Below are 18250 nucleotides of genomic sequence, written 5' to 3' on the forward strand. Positions count from 1 at the left end.
CACGGAGAAACGCGTTAAGGATCCATTTTAAACACCGGCAGGCTGTCCAGAATCCCTCTATGCCAGAGAACACTTTGGAAGAATCATTTAAAACCAACTTTGAAAGTGTGCACCCTTCCCCCGTGGACGCTGCTGTTACCGCCGCTCCCGCCAGAGAACTTCGGTACTAACCATTTAAGATCTAGCCGCACTGAGGCTTCAACGTACGGCTGTGGTGAGCAATAATCATTGGCGGTGGGGTGAGAAAGGGGACACTAGCTGCTGTGCGGCAGGCACATTGTGAACATTTGCAGTTCCTACAAAGTATATTGTTCTGGCTAGTGGATACAAAGTAACAACGGATATCACTTTAAAATAACCAGCTTTTCACCGGGGAGTTACAAAAATAGCACTTAGTGTGCTTAAAGAAAATCCTTATTGGAGCTCCAGCGGTATATGGTTATCTGGACGGTAATAGTCACAGTTTCTGGACTTCTTTGCACTGCAGATTTGGTGTGTTTTAAGGTTTTATTATGTCATGCATTATTAAGAAAATTGAATACTAAATAAAAAATATTTACAATTTTTAATCAAATAGATTATATATATGCGCTTCCTTGTAATATACATATTCTTATATGGTATATGGTTTTAGTGTTTAAGTTTGGAGTAAGGTAGAATACTCTATTGGGAGCTGCAAATATATCATTTAAAATTGGTACCCATCTAAGGAGTTAGTTTTAGTGCGCTTGATTGTTACACAGGTTTGACAGTTGAAATCATTAGTGGTTAGACAGTCAAAGCTGTGTGGTTTTGTTTAAGTCTCTAGTTGGCTCTGCAGTAATGATGGATACCGGAACCACGTTTCTCACCGCCCAGGATGCCAAGGCCTCAGTTATCCGCTTTGCAGTAGGATGACTGCTGTGATATTTCATCTTCCTCGCAAAGGACTGTTGAACAGTCAATTGCTTACTGGAAGTAGTACAAGTGGGCTTACGACTTCCCCTCTGGGATGACCATCGACTCCCAGCGGCAACAACAGCAGCGCCAGCAGCAGTAGGCGTTACACGCAAGGATGCATCGGAGGAATCCCAGGCAGGAGAGGACTCGTCAGAATTGCCAGTGACATGGCCTGCAGGACTATTGGCATTCCTGGGGAAGGAGGAAATTGACACTGAGGGAGTTGGTGGGGTGGTTTGCGTGAGCTTGGTTACAAGAGGAAGGGATTTACTGGTCAGTGGACTGCTTCCGCTGTCACCCAAAGTTTTTGAACTTGTCACTGACTTATTATGAATGCGCTGCAGGTGACGTATAAGGGAGGATGTTCCGAGGTGGTTAACGTCCTAACCCCTACTTATTACAGCTTGACAAAGGGAACACACGGCTTGACACCTGTTGTCCGCATTTCTGGTGAAATACCTCCACACCGAAGAGCTGATTTTTTTTGGTATTTTCACCTGGCATGTCAACGGCCATATTCCTCCCACGGACAACAGGTGTCTCCCCGGGTGCCTGACTTAAACAAACCACCTCACCATCAGAATCCTCCTGGTCAATTTCCTCCCCAGCGCCAGCAACACCCATATCCTCCTCATCCTGGTGTACTTCAACACTGACATCTTCAATCTGACTATCAGGAACTGGACTGCGGGTGCTCCTTCCAGCACTTGCAGGGGGCGTGCAAATGGTGGAAGGCGCATGCTCTTCACGTCCAGTGTTGGGAAGGTCAGGCATCGCAACCGACACAATTGGACTCTCCTTGTGGATTTGGGATTTCAAAGAACGCACAGTTCTTTGCGGTGCTTTTGCCAGCTTGAGTCTTTTCAGTTTTCTAGCGAGAGGCTGAGTGCTTCCATCCTCATGTGAAGCTGAACCACTAGCCATGAACATAGGCCAGGGCCTCAGCCGTTCCTTGCCACTCCGTGTGGTAAATGGCATATTGGCAAGTTTACGCTTCTCCTCCGACAATTTTATTTTAGGTTTTGGAGTCCTTTTTTTACTGATATTTGGTGTTTTGGTTTTGACATGCTCTGTACTATGCCATTGGGCATCGGCCTTGGCAGACGACGTTGCTGGCATTTCATCGTCTCGGCCATGACTAGTGGCAGCAGCTTCAGCACGAGGTGGAAGTGGATCTTGATCTTTCCCTAATTTTGGAACCTCAACATTTTTGTTCTCCATATTTTAATAGGCACAACTAAAAGGCACCTCAGGTAAACAATGGAGATGGATGGATTGGATACTAGTATACAATTATGGACGGGCTGCCGAGTGCCGACACAGAGGTAGCCACAGCCGTGAACTACCGCACTGTACTGTGTCTGCTGCTAATATATAGACTGGTTGATAAAGAGATAGTATACTCGTAACTAGTATGTATGTATAAAGAAAGAAAAAAGAACCACGGTTAGGTGGTATATACAATTATGGACGGGCTGCCGAGTGCCGACACAGAGGTAGCCACAGCCGTGAACTACCGCACTGTACTGTGTCTGCTGCTAATATATAGACTGGTTGATAAAGAGATAGTATACTCGTAACTAGTATGTATGTATAAAGAAAGAAAAAAAAACCACGGTTAGGTGGTATATACAATTATGGACGGGCTGCCGAGTGCCGACACAGAGGTAGCCACAGCCGTGAACTACCGCACTGTACTGTGTCTGCTGCTAATATATAGACTGGTTGATAAAGAGATAGTATACTCGTAACTAGTATGTATGTATAAAGAAAGAAAAAAAAACCACGGTTAGGTGGTATATACAATTATGGACGGGCTGCCGAGTGCCGACACAGAGGTAGCCACAGCCGTGAACTACCGCACTGTACTGTGTCTGCTGCTAATATATAGACTGGTTGATAAAGAGATAGTATACTCGTAACTAGTATGTATGTATAAAGAAAGAAAAAAAAACCATGGTTAGGTGGTATATACAATTATGGACGGGCTGCCGAGTGCCGACACAGAGGTAGCCACAGCCGTGAACTACCGCACTGTACTGTGTCTGCTGCTAATATATAGACTGGTTGATAAAGAGATAGTATACTCGTAACTAGTATGTATGTATAAAGAAAGAAAAAAAAACCACGGTTAGGTGGTATATACAATTATGGACGGGCTGCCGAGTGCCGACACAGAGGTAGCCACAGCCGTGAACTACCGCACTGTACTGTGTCTGCTGCTAATATATAGACTGGTTGATAAAGAGATAGTATACTCGTAACTAGTATGTATGTATAAAGAAAGAAAAAAAAACCACGGTTAGGTGGTATATACAATTATGGACGGGCTGCCGAGTGCCGACACAGAGGTAGCCACAGCCGTGAACTACCGCACTGTACTGTGTCTGCTGCTAATATATAGACTGGTTGATAAAGAGATAGTATACTCGTAACTAGTATGTATGTATAAAGAAAGAAAAAAAAACCACGGTTAGGTGGTATATACAATTATGGACGGGCTGCCGAGTGCCGACACAGAGGTAGCCACAGCCGTGAACTACCGCACTGTACTGTGTCTGCTGCTAATATATAGACTGGTTGATAAAGAGATAGTATACTCGTAACTAGTATGTATGTATAAAGAAAGAAAAAAAAACCACGGTTAGGTGGTATATACAATTATGGACGGGCTGCCGAGTGCCGACACAGAGGTAGCCACAGCCGTGAACTACCGCACTGTACTGTGTCTGCTGCTAATATATAGACTGGTTGATAAAGAGATAGTATACTCGTAACTAGTATGTATGTATAAAGAAAGAAAAAAAAACCACGGTTAGGTGGTATATACAATTATGGACGGGCTGCCGAGTGCCGACACAGAGGTAGCCACAGCCGTGAACTACCGCACTGTACTGTGTCTGCTGCTAATATAGACTGGTTGATAAAGAGATAGTATACTACTAATATTATATACTGGTGGTCAGGTCACTGGTCACTAGTCACACTGGCAGTGGCACTCCTGCAGCAAAAGTGTGCACTGTTTAATTTTAATATAATATTATGTACTCCTGGCTCCTGCTATAACCTATAACTGGCACTGCAGTAGTGCTCCCCAGTCTCCCCCACAATTATAAGCTGTGTGAGCTGAGCAGTCAGACAGATATATAATATATATAGATGATGCAGCACACTGGCCTGAGCCTGAGCAGTGCACACAGATATGGTATGTGACTGACTGAGTCACTGTGTGTATCGCTTTTTTCAGGCAGAGAACGGATATATTAAATAAACTGCACTGTGTGTCTGGTGGTCACTCACTATATAATATATTATGTACTCCTGGCTCCTGCTATAACCTATAACTGGCACTGCAGTAGTGCTCCCCAGTCTCCCCCACAATTATAAGCTGTGTGAGCTGAGCAGTCAGACAGATATATATAATATTATATATAGATAATAGATGATGCAGCACACTGGCCTGAGCCTGAGCAGTGCACACAGATATGGTATGTGACTGAGTCACTGTGTGCTGTGTATCGCTTTTTTCAGGCAGAGAACGGATTATATTATGTACTCCTGGCTCCTGCTATAACCTATAACTGGCACTGCAGTAGTGCTCCCCAGTCTCCCCCACAATTATAAGCTGTGTGAGCTGAGCAGTCAGACAGATATATATAATATTATATATAGATAATAGATGATGCAGCACACTGGCCTGAGCCTGAGCAGTGCACACAGATATGGTATGTGACTGAGTCACTGTGTGCTGTGTATCGCTTTTTTCAGGCAGAGAACGGATTATAAATAAAAGTGGTGGTCACTGGTCACTATCAGCAAAACTCTGCACTGTACACTACTGAGTACTCCTAATGCTCCCCAAAATTAGTAAATCAAGTGTCTCTCTAATCTATTCTAATTCTAAACGGAGAGGACGCCAGCCACGTCCTCTCCCTATCAATCTCAATGCACGTGTGAAAATGGCGGCGACGCGCGGCTCCTAATATAGAATCCGAGTCTCGCGATAGAATCCGAGCCTCGCGAGAATCCGACAGCGTCATGATGACGTTCGGGCGCGCTCGGGTTAACCGAGCAAGGCGGGAAGATCCGAGTCGCTCGGACCCGTGAAAAAAAAACATGAAGTTCGGGCGGGTTCGGATTCAGAGAAACCGAACCCGCTCATCTCTACTAATTAGCAAAATTTGCAATCCTTACTGAATTAGCCCGTATATCCAAAAGAAACCAGTATTTATCCTGCATGTAAAAAATAAATAAATGTATTTGCACCCTTTAGATTGCAATATGGCTTATTCCAGATACCAAGTTACTTGTTTTATTGCTTCACTCACAGCTCAAAATCAGCCCCAAAATGAATATATTGTGCTGGTCTGTTCTGCTCTTTATAATGGATCAAACCTTAGTCATGAACGAGTATTGCAACAGTTACATTACTAACATTTCTTAGCAAAGAACAATATATTTCATTTCATACAAGATACAATAAATATATTAAAATATATTTACTTAAAATATGTTTAGGTTAGATTTTTTCCCTTTACTGTATTATGCTGAGTCTACACTGTATCATGTGATAGTGCTATGAACCCTCACTCCAATTATCAATACTATGCTCTCTTATAGGGGAAAGTAAATGCCTTGTGATGGCTGAAAAGTGCTGTCAGAATGGTTTGGTGTAGGGAATACATATGTGTGACCGTTGGTCGGGATGCTGGCAGTCAGAAGACAAGCATCGCCATCCCGATGGTGAGAATCTTGACAGAGCTTTGGTAAGTATACTTACCGTCCATCCTACCCCCTAACCCTAGCTCTGTTCCGGGAGGTGCCTAAACCAAACTCCCACATACACACAGCCTAACCCACCACGGTAGTGTCTAAACATAACCTCCCCACCCCATAGTCTAACACTTAACCTCCCACCACTCCCCGCAGCCTAACACTACTCCCCCTAACACTACTCCCCCACAGCCTAATCCTAACCCTCCCCAGTGGCTGACCCCCCCTTCCCCAATGACCTAACCCTAACAGTTCCTGGCATACTTATGATCGAGATTCTGGCTGTCGGAAGTCCAGTATCAGCATTTTGACTGATGCTGGGATTCCAATGTTGGTCTACTGGCTGCGTGTAAGGTCTCTGGGACCAGGATTTCGACTGCCAGTATCCTAACTGCGGGAATCCTGAATGCATCCTAGATGAAGGTATCTCGTGACAGGTATTATTGGTAATTTCTCCTTGCACCCCATAGTAGTGTGAGGGAAATGTAGTGGGGGTTGTCTACTGTTATAGACAGTAATATGTGCGATGGACATTGTTGTAATGTCCAGTGGTCTAATGCTCCAAATTGAAGCCACTCCCACTCTAAGGTTATACATTCCTACAGATTTGCAGTAACAATCAGATTCGGAAACATTAGGGAAAGTCATTGAACATACCGTTATGGGGTAACATGTCTTCTGCCTCTCACAAGTTGATTGACAGTTAATTCCCCACAATGTTTGAGATTTACCAATACTTTGTGGTGTGAAAGCCATGTCGTGGTCTATATATTGTCCCCATTCAATTATTATATGGGAATATAAACCATCCTCCTGAAAATCCTCATTCGATGCATGAATTATTTTATTTGTTACTTCTCGAACCTGAAAAATTAATAATTATTATTATTAGGCATTTTTGTTACTAATGTTCAAAAACAAATAAAATTCAATTACGAAAAATCTTGACAAGTAATACATTCACAACTAAAAACGTGAATGACTATAAGACATATTACCATTGCATCACTAGGCCTGCAAGAAGACTGTGAGCATCATGAACTACAAGTGAAAGATTCTTACTGGTGGGAGATGGAAATTGTTGTAGAGGAAATCTGGATTCCATCCCTTTGGCTCACTGATCCCATCCTCATACTGTGATGGAAGCCATCGAGGCAACATAATATTTGAGGCCCCCCAGGTAGGGTGATTCCTAAAAAATATAAAATTCAATAACTTTTACCATAAAACCCCCCCATAGATATTTAACTTTATTTTTGAGAAACACTCAAACATGACCATTTTCTTTTGCTTAATTGCTTTATGCTATGAATCTGTAGAGACTGTGTACTCATTTAGAAAGCTTATATGTCTCCTTTTTATTAGTCAGTCCAGAGATACACAACTATTGCTCAAATACAGCTGGACACACTGTCAATATAATCAGAGCTCAGACTGGTTCACAAGACCATTCAGCGTATCTGGAGGAAACTGTGAGCTTAGGTGGGAACACACATACTGTACATCTGGCATAGTGAAAGCCATCAAATATACATGTGAATAAAAATGATACTGGATGTGTATTATGAATCGTCAAATTACCACCATAGTAAAAACCAAACATTCTACATAATGTGTACACTGGATGGACTAATAGCAGAATTTTTTTTTCTTTTGCCCATTTTTATGTACAGTACTTATAAGCCAAATGATCTTCTATCTATAGATACATATATTGAGGTCTCCTTGACTACTTGCCTGGCATGGTTACATCAGATGTGTCCAAGCCAAGATGGGCTTTCCCTGACATGGTCACATCTGGTGGGACCAGTCAGAAACATTCACTGTGCGGCCGCAGGAAGATAATCTTCCAGCAACAGCCAATCTAAGTGGGACCTCCCAGCCATCTGCTTCCTGGTCCTCTCCAACAGTACCTACAGTGCAGCTGGTCACTGCTGATCGGGCAGCCTGGCAACACCACCCACCCCACAGCTGCAGAAAGAGGTAGTATAAATTAAACATCTGTCACCTTCCCTATGTACACCTGGTGGTTGCAGAGAGGAGTTGTTACCAGGGAAACACAAAGCCATAATGTCACAATGTTCTGATGATCAGTGTTCTGATATATCTCTTACTTGCCTGACATGGTCGCATCAGATGTGACGACAGCAGCAAGTGCCTTATCTGATCTGGTCGCACAGGATGCGACCAGTCAGATAAATAGTCTTTACAGCTGCAGAGAATAGAAACTTCCCTCTGCTGCTGCTTTCAGAGGGACGAGAAGGTCCCACTGCCTTCCAGCACCCTCCCCCAGTGTTGTCATGCTGCCGATCATTGCTGATCGGTCAGCATGGCATAACCCCCCTCCCAGTGGCTGCAGACAATAGCATACATTGGGGAAGTGTAAAGTAACCCCCCAAGCACCCCCTGTGTACCTGGCAGCTGTCCCAACTGTTAAAATGAAAGTTGCAATGGGAGCGATGTTTCTGATGTTCCAATGGTGCTGACCAATGTTCCGATGTTTGATAAATTATTTATTTATTTATTTTTACAATTTAAAAAAAAAGACAATTTTTTATGCTAAAATCATTTTGGATAAGGTTAAATTCATATTCTTGACCTAATTCACTCATTAAAAAGCCTGACAATTTCTGAGCAGTTATTGAGAAAAAAAATTGTCAGTTATGTTAAAAAATATATATTTTACAAATGTAATGTTTTTTTTTTTTAATAAAATTGTGTTTGATAAGTTTTAGATATTCTTATCTTAATTCAATCATAAAAACCCGATCATTTCTGAGTGTTTTTTTGAATTTTTTTAGCCAGTTAAGCGGATTCATTCTAGTGAAAGCAGAGCTTAGAAATGCACCATGCATAGATATCTAACTGCTTATGAGTACAAGCCCATGTAATAGTCAAATTACCCTCCCAGTGCCCTAATAACAAATATGTAGTAGCTGTTAAAAATGTCCAAAAATATCTACCTTTGTCACAGCAGACAAAAGGGCTCGATGGGGATCATAAGTAGGCAGAATTCTGTGGCATACTGATGAAGAAGGCACATTCTTTTGTTCATTTGAATGTATCAAAGTCTGATATTTCAGCCTTGGAACATGACTTGTTCAGGTTGTTCCCTGATGCAGGTGTGATATATTTTTTAAAACTCTATGGGAGCAGGGCTGGATTAAGGGCCACATGGGCTTGGAGCTGAAAATATTCAAGGGCCTATTGTGAGAAATGGGGTAGGTGTGATCAGTGCTGTGTAGGTGTGGCCAGAGACATGTGGGCGTGTACATCCCCTACACTATCAGCTCCAATGTCTCCTTAAATATGTAAAAATATATAAAATGCATAATTTTGTGACAAAAATAGAAATGCAATCTTAATAGTTATGATTTATGGCCGACCAAGTGGCCAGCTGGTGGCTAGTGATCATCATGCTGCCATGATGATAGGCCTATTTTTATGTGGAGGCCTGGAGCTGGAGCTCCATCCGCCCCATTGTTAATCTGGCCCTGTCAGAGTCAGAATCTGGATTCCACAACACTTACAACATTGTCCGCAATTATGAGTGGGGGAAGTGAAGGGGGAGTGCTTCCTAAAATCGACAATCATCTCAACTGTTTGTAGTGTGTTTAGCTCTAGATTGTTTGCTTTTCACCGCTGCACAACCTCCTTGCTGTAAGCAGACTCATCACCATCCCTGATGAGTCCAATGAGCGTAGTGTCATCCACAAATATAAGGAGTTTTAAAGATTTGTCATCAGAAGTGCAGTCATTGGTGTACAGTGAGAAAAGGAAGCGTGAGAGAACACAACCCTGCTGTGCGCCCGTGCTTGTCGACCGAACACTCCTGTCTTGCATATTGTCTGGGAGAATATGCAAGGCAGGAGTAGGTGGTAGGTGCGGGTGCAAGACGTGGTGAGTGGGAGTAGCGCATGAGAGCTCCCTAATATTTAGGAGTCTCCAGGGCAGTCTATGGACATGTGTAACCTTGCAAAGTATCTGTATTTGACACTTGTATTTGACATTGGTGCTTCTATTTCAGATTTCCTGCTGACCTAATGGAGCATAATATCTTCCACCTGGTGAGCACTGGGAGTAATATAATCGTCAATCTGTTGTTAGTCAAAGTTTCAAGTAGTCAAAGTTAAACTAAATTTGAAAACTTGCCTCCAGGGCATCCGTGTGATTGTTGGGTAGTTAGTCTCTTAGCAACAAACATCCTCTTTACTGTCCTTACCACTTACAGGTATAACTAAATTCATTATAAAGCTATTTCATTTAACTAAATTACACGCTTATTGAATTTGTAAATGATCTAATTTGTAAGTATCATCTATTTATTTTTATTAAACACAATACAATGATTCTATTACATGAAATATATTAATTATAGATTAAAGCCTGGAAAAATGACCTACATTCCAGCCAATTTACAGTTGCTGAATTGATTGATATTGTTTATAAATAAAAATGTTTAAAAACAGATTAAAATGATGAATTCTTCATGTTTTAATAATTTTCTGAATTATTTAGTCAATTAAATATCTTGTAATTCTGAAACAATCACAAATGACTCTATACAATGTTGTAGAAATGTGTAAGACCTGTATTAACAAATTACCCTGTTGTTTAACAATGTCATTATGAGTTGCTGAGTAATGCCTTTCATTACCGGCAGAGCGCATGCATAATGAATAAGATATTGTGGCAGCTAGTTTCAGTTCTGCTAATTACACAAACAAAAGTACCGCTTGTAAAAGTTTTTCTTTATTCATTTCTGAAAATAAATAGGTGAAATAAGTTTAAAGGACAATTATGCCACAGTACACCGAGAAATACAGTATACAGTACAGTATGTCATTTATGTCATTGGTTTCATACTGTAGGTTAGATGTGAATGTGTTGCCTATGGGGCATATTCAATAGGGTGCAGGATTTTGCCCAAATTTTGAATCACTGTTGGTATTCAAGCGCCCAACACCCACAGTATTCAATTAAAAGAAACAGGTCGTATATATTTTGTGGGCAATATTCCGCAGGGTGGGGATATACAGGTGTAGCCATGTTCATCTTTGCTGTGAGGCAGCAAGCTGCAACTTGGCTAGCTGCATGCATGCCAGGCTGCGACTATTCACAGCCGTGATGCCATGCAGCATGCCATGATGTAGCAATACAAGTGCAGATGTCAGTTATTTCTGCAGGACTGAGGGCCTAATTCAGATCTGGTCGCAGCAGCTATTTTGTTAGCAAATGGACAAAACCATGGGCCTAATTCAGACCTGATCGCTAGCAAGCGATTTTTGCACTGCTGGGATCAGATAGTCACCGCTTACAGGGGGAGTGTATTTTAGTTGTGCAAGTGTGCGAACGCACGTGTAGCAGAGCTGTACAAACAGATTTTGTGCAGTCTCTACGCAGCCCAGGATTTACTCAGACACTGCGATCACATCAGCATGTCTGGGACCGGAATTGACGTCAGACACCCTCCCTGCAAATGCTTGGACACGCCGGCGTTTTTCCAGACACTCCCTGAAAACGGTCAGTTGACACCCACAAACGCCTTCTTCCTGTCAATCTCCTTGCGATCGCCTGTGCGAACGGATCCGTCACACAAACCCATCGCTGAGCGGCATTCCGCTTTGTACCAATGCGACGCGCCTGCGCATTGCGGTGCATACGTATGCGCAGTTTGCACCTGATAGCCCACTGTGCAAAAATGCACAACAGCAATCAGGTCTGAATTACCCCCCATGTGCACTGCAGGAGGTGGGGGTGGGGGGGCAGATATAACATGTGCAGAGAGAGTTAGATTTGGGTGGGGTTTGTTCAAACTGAAATCTAAATTGCAGTGTAAAAATAAAGCAGCCAGTATTTACCCTGCACAGAAACAATATAACCCACCCAAATCTAACTCTCTCTGCACATGTTATATCTGCCACACCTGCAGTACTAACGGTTTTGCCAATTAGCTAACAAATTTGCTGCTACAATTAGATCTGAATTACCCGAGTTACTTATGCAGATAAAGATCAAACCCTTCAACTGAGAGAGACTGAATTTATTCTATCCAAAATTCCCTCATTGTGAATGAGTTGCCATTGTTAGAGGACCTTACCATTCCGTCGCTAGTCACAACTTCTTTGAATAAAAAACTGAGTAACATTGACTTTTTCCGAACCCAAGATTCCCCCAATATCTGTGTGCCCATTCCCCCATTGACACGCTATGGCGCAGCAGACCAGAGCTTCAATGATATTTGCCCATGAAGATATTTGTTACTTTGGCTAGGGAAAGCTAGAAAGTTATTATTTAGTATTACTGAGTATATTGCTGTTCTTCTTATCATCACACTATAGAATGGAGTGCACAGTGGGAGTCATTCTGACCTGTTTGCACGCTGCAGTTTTTCGCAGTGCAGCGATCAGGTCACTACTGTGCATGCATATGCACCGCAATGCGCAGGTGCATCGTACGGGTACAAAGCGGATCGTTGCTGAACGATAGATTTAATGAAGAATTCATTTGTGCAGCCAATCGCAAGGAGATTGACAGGAAGAAGACGTTTATGGGTGTCAACTGACCATTTTCTGGGAGTGTTTGGGAAAACGCAGGCGTGTCCAAGCGTTTGCAGGGCGGGTGTCTGATGTCAATTCCGGGACCGGACTGGCTGAAATGATTGCAAGGGCTGAGTAAGTTCACACCTACAGTACTCAGAAACTGCATAAAATGTTTTTGCAGAGCTCGGCTGCACAGGCGTTCACACACTTGCAAAGCAAAAATACACTCCTCTATAGGCGGCGACTATCTGATCGCAGCGCTGCAAAAAGTAGCTAACGAGCGATCAACTCAGAATGACCCCCTGTGTCTGATATTATTTTATGATTCCAACAAATGTACAGATGGAGCGACGCTAATCACACCACCGGGAATGAATGGGACGTGTGTGCGTCGTAGATGTGCATGCGCCCCATTCACTTTGAATGGGAGCATCTGTGTAAGCTCAGCGGCGGGCCAAGGCACATGTGGGCCTAGCCATGCCGCTCGCCCCTACCTGGGATGCAGCCACGCTCAATGAGCATGGCTCCATCTGTATGTTAATTTGTGTTTCCAATTATTCTTCATCTATGATTCCAATTACTTGACTTTTGCATACTGGATGATCTGTTGTGGTGTGAACTGTAGTGAATTGTATAGTCCTATTCTGCTTGTATACCAAATTCTTCTTTTTGTAATTTCCATTCAAGCAATGTCTCTTAATCAAGCAATCATCCCAAATCCAGAGTTCATTTTTTGGATTGTTGGAATTGCTGACTCACTTCTGATTTGTATCAATCTATCATACCTCTCTGAGCACGTCACTATGAGACAAGGTATGAGAAACAACATTTCAGGGGAAAGGTCCATCACATAGTCACCCAACACCTGTGATACCTTTGTCAACCACTTAGACATACCCTGCCAACCCCGGGGGTGTACAATTGCATAATGGTAAAATGCCTGGTACTATAGTGCCTAGTATTATAAAACCTTATCTATCTAGACTTAACCCACCTTTTTAATTGTATAATTGATATTCATTCAAACCCCCCTATTTTAAACTCAGTCAGGATCTTTGTTCTCTGAAACTGGGCAGAGATCTAGCTTTTTTGTTGTTCTATCACCCCACATCTTTGTCATATCAAGATTTAAAAATATTTTCTACGCATTTGCCCAGCGACTATAGATTATCCTTCCTCTTTTGCTGCATCTGACACAAATGGATGGCAAGAGAGGCATCATTGCATAATATGAGAATGTTAATTGCAATGATCCAAATTTATTAGTGTAAAGAACAATAGAACATTGGTTAGTTGTGATGTAAAAAAAAAAAAGGCATTCAACCAAGTCCCTTTTGTTGCATGTAATACATATTTTCCTTATCAAGGTGTTGGCCTGCTTCCTTCCAACAATAGTTGACTTCCCCATCAATACTTCTAAAATTGCATTTTTTTCATGAGGTGCAACATGGCTGGAGAAAACCTTCTCCTTTTATTTAGGACATCACATACCTTCCCACCCCTCTCAAGTATGCACAGATTTCATTCACCACACCCTTGTCTCCTGTATACCACCCAGATTTTGCCTCACTTTATTTTTAAACGTGATCTATAAATCCTAAATCATAAACGGTGATTACCCAAGCCAAGGATCTCATTGTACAAACTACAACAAACATTAGCATTTGGAGGAGAGAATTGTTAAATTATTGTTATTTACTATTACTGAATAACTAGGTGATTCATCGCGCCCTACGGGCGCTCTTCACACCGTCGGAAGGGGCTACGCCCCCGTAACCCCTGCACGTAGTTGTGTGAGTGGGTAAATAGTGCACGACGAAAGTGCGTTTGATGGTGAAGGGGGCGTAGGCCCTTTAGTGGGTGTGAACAGTGGCTGCAGGGCATGATGTACAGAATGTAGCGGGTGCAGGGGTGACCGCGTATGGGGGAGGGTGTCTGTGGGTGGAGGAGGGGCGGATGCTGGGAGTGTGTGCGGATAGGAGAGGGGGGCGAGAGGTGGTGTGGGTGGGGGAGGAGCAGGGGACTGGGGGTGGTGGATGGGGTCTGGATGCGATGTGGGTGGGGTAGCGTTGGAGGGTGTGGGGGAGGGGTCAGTGCAAGGCTCTCGTAGATGTGGGAGGGGTTCTGGACGCGTTGTGGGTGGGTAAGGGATAGGTATGCTTGCGGGTGGTGTTGGGGGTCCGGAGGTGGCGGGTGAGGGGCTGGGGTTCATTGGGTGGGGGAAGTGTAGGTGTAGGGGGTGCAGTGGATGGTCGAGGGGGTCCGTAGGTGGTGTAGGGGCAGCTGTGGGTTTGCTGTGGGTGGGATGGAGGTAGGTATCTCCTATATATTAGGACAGATCTGTGACTTTGTGACTCATTGCTAAAGCTGGGTGGAGTCACAATGCTGGGCGGAGTCAAGTTACAGATCTGGCCAAATATATAGGAGAAGCATAGGAGAAAATAGGAGAACACACTGGCCAAATATATAGGAGAGAATAGGAGTACACACTGGCCAAATATATAGGAGAGTATAGGAGAACACATAACAGTACATTGTAATAACAGTACATACAGAGCCGGTTCCGGGGCTTCTTGCGCCCCGGGCGGCATTAGGGGGAAATGATAATTATAATTGTTTACCTGTTGTTGCAGGCTCCTGTGATTTGTCTGTACTTAAATGCGAGGCAATTGTTAGCACAGGGTGGTGGATTGTATTGAGGGATGCAGCCAGTAATGTTTGCAGCTACACGGAGGAAGTAAGAAGATGCCATTTCTGAAAATTATGAAAAAATATTCCTTATAAATGATGATTGCGCTCATTTATGTGTTATATCTGCAGCTTCAGTAGTATTTATAACTATCCTTACATGCCAAGCTAAATAGTTTATTATGTCATCAAAGTCAATATGCCTGGGAGTGTTAGAAATATGGACCAATATCCCAGACACTTGTTATATACGATACCCTTGTCCCTAGGAATTCTAGGAAGCCTGATAATGACATGGTCATAGGAGGAACATTACACTGGACATTAGATAAGGTCTGTTAGTTTAAGTATTTGGTGTATACAGTAGTATGGGTTGGGTTTGTGTGACCGGTGGCTGGGAGACTGCCAGTCGCCATACCGACGGTGGGATCCCGACTGCCCGCCGGTCACATAACCACATCCCTATAGTAAAACAGAACAAAGTTAGTGGCATTCCAGGCTGGTTAAGGCTTAATTTAACAAATATTACACTATGAGTAAAGGACTCCTGATTACTTATGGTATATCACAGTTCATCGGTGGAAAGGTGAAGCTACTGTAGGTAAGCTAGTGAATTATACAGTAAATACGATCTATCACATTTATAATCTACGTAGTGCAATCAGCGCCGCCGTAACAGCATTGTATGCCCTGTGCAAAGCAATGTACTGGAGCCCCTAATCACCCATTCACAGGAATCAATGTAAAAAAAAATCATAACCTACTCTTCCTATGGTCCCACACCATCCCTCCACATGCTTCCATATGGTGAATGTCTGTCAGCACTCTGATTGGTGGATCGCTCCAGCCATCCACCAATCAGCATGCTCACAGCCATTAACTGTCTGGCTGTGGACCAGAAGGCAGGTGGAGAATGCTGCCTGGTTGCTCTGATTATGTGTACTTTTAGCGGCCGGGCAGCATTATCTACCTGACTCCCAAGAACCTCTGGACAGTGGTTCCAAAAGTGGGTAGCATCATCTACCAAAGAGTGAGGTGTGTATATGACACTACATTACAATATTATAATTTGTACAAGTTAGGTAATTGACCTTTAGAGCATTCACTACTAATTCTTGGGCTGAATCTGAGTTGGGAAAAACGTTGCTGCACTGCAGTGGGGCAGATGTAAAATGTGAAGAGAGCTTTAGATGTTTGAGGGGCATGTCCGAACTGAAATCTGAACTGCAGTGCAAAACAGACTCTGCAATTTAGCAAAACACTAATCCTAAATGCCTAGTACACTATAAGCAATCTAAGGCACAAAACTGATGGAAAATATCACAAAGATAGAAAAAGTACATAATCCAGGTCACACAGGCAAAATAGACTGGACCAATAGAAATTACCCTCACCATGCATCATTATGCTTCATCTGTGACTTTATACAGTACAGGTACCAATCCTTTAGTCCTAAGTACATCGGACACTGTTTGCGAACTAAGATGCAGAACTGAGTAAAATTAAGCAAAAGGAAAAAGTGGCAAAGTTGAGGAAAGGTTTGCGGTATGGGAATCACACCAGGTGTCTTGCACCATATGGTATTGAAGGGATAGGTCTACACATCTATACATACACTTATTTTGAAATAATACTGGGAATGTTACACTAATGTACATGTCCCTGTACCTGTATGGTGGGGGTTGGTGCCCTGGCACACTCCACCATGTGCTCTGTAATATTCTGGTCCTCCGCAAGGCAAGTGGAACATATATATAGGGCTTTGAGTACTCAAGCCCCTCCCATCATTATGACAGTATGCAGCTTGAAAGTTTAGCATATCATATTTACAACCTATGTAAAGAGTAAGATGGTAGGGGATGTCAGAGCCAAGGAAAAGAGCAGTGCCTTCCCACTACAGTTCTTAGGGACACTGACAGTACATGTTTTCCAGGTCACTTGTCAGAAACACAGGATAAATAATTAGCACCAGTTAAATAATTATCATCAGTTAGTTACAATGTATCAATCAGTAATGAACATACTCATGCCCCAAATGGAGTTTGGCAAATATGCAGTGTTAGGGTTCCCTCAGGACTGGTGTTGGAAAACATTGGGTAAGATGAATTGGATAGGGTAGGTTAGAAGGTTGGTATAGGATAGATAAAAGGGAGAGGAGAAGACAGGTAAGAAGAATGAAAGAGGACAGGTAAGAGGGAGGTGAGAGGACAGGTAAGATGGAGGGGATAGGACAGGTAAGATTTATGGGATAAGACAGGTAAGAGGAAGGGGATAGTACAGGTAATTGGATGCGACAGGACAGGTAGGAGGGAGAAGAAGGACAGGTAAGAGGGATGGGAGAGGACAAGTAAGAGGGAGGGGAAAGAACATGTAAGAGGGAGGGGATAGGACAGGTAAGATTGATGGGCTAGGACAGGTAAGAGGAAAGGAAGAGGACAGGTAAGAGGGGAGAGGACAGGTAAGATGGAAGGGAGAGGAAAGGTAAGATGGAGGGGATAGGACAGGTAAGTGGAAGGGGATAGAACAGTTAAGAGGGATAGATAGGACATGTAGGAGGGAAAGGAAGGACAGGTAAGAGGGATGGGATTGGACAGGTAAGATGGAGGGGAAAGAACAGGTAAGATGGACGGGATATGACAGGTAAGATTGAGGGGCTATGACAGGTAAGTGGGAGGGGAGTAGACAGGTAAGAGGAAGGGGATACAACAGGTAAGAGGGATGGGATAGGACAGGAAAGAGGGATAAGATAGGACATGTAAGAGAGAGGGGAACAGATGGTAGGGAAGCAGGTAAGGGTGTAATATCTGAAAAGGAGATGTTTAGAAGTACAGTATCACTTCTATACAATGGTAACCCCATTTCTAAAATATTTACAGCTTACTTTTTCTCTGTATAATAAGATTTTAAACCTACCGGTAAATCTTTTTCTCCTAGTCCGTAGAGGATGCTGGGGACTCCGTAAGGACCATGGGGTATAGACGGGCACTATAAAGAACTTTAGAATGGGTGTGCACTGGCTCCTCCCTCTATGCCCCTCCTCCAGACCTCAGTTAGAGAAACTGTGCCCAGAGGAGACGGACAGTACGAGGAAAGGATTTTGTTAATCTAAGGGCAAGATTCATACCAGCCCACACCATCCACACCGTATAACATGGAATATACAAACCTGTTAACAGTATGAAACAAAACAGCATCAGCCCGAGACTGATCAAAACTGTAACATAACCCTTATGTAAGCAAAAACTATACAAGTCTTGCAGAATTTTGTCCACACTGGGACGGACGCCCAGCATCCTCTACGGACTAGG

The 18250-nt window shown here is 43.1% G+C and overlaps 1 protein-coding gene across 4 annotated transcripts in view; it reads right to left on the minus strand.

The window, feature by feature from the left end:
- TPO (thyroid peroxidase) overlaps positions 1-18250 on the minus strand; it is a 255440-nt gene that overhangs the window by 151283 nt on the left and 85907 nt on the right. For 3 of the 4 annotated variants that reach the window (XM_063915496.1, XM_063915493.1, XM_063915494.1), the window contains 3 exons: positions 14876-15008; positions 6775-6904; positions 6370-6576 (listed from right to left, as the gene is read on the minus strand). In XM_063915496.1, coding sequence (XP_063771566.1) covers positions 6370-6576; positions 6775-6904; positions 14876-15008 — 470 coding nt within the window. Of the gene's footprint in view, positions 1-6369; positions 6577-6774; positions 6905-14875; positions 15009-16610; positions 16765-18250 lie in introns of those variants that run through there. The other variant, XM_063915495.1, reaches the window with a different exon arrangement.

Source organism: Pseudophryne corroboree, chromosome 4 (genome assembly GCF_028390025.1).
Source record: "Pseudophryne corroboree isolate aPseCor3 chromosome 4, aPseCor3.hap2, whole genome shotgun sequence".
NCBI lineage: Eukaryota > Metazoa > Chordata > Amphibia > Anura > Myobatrachidae > Pseudophryne > Pseudophryne corroboree.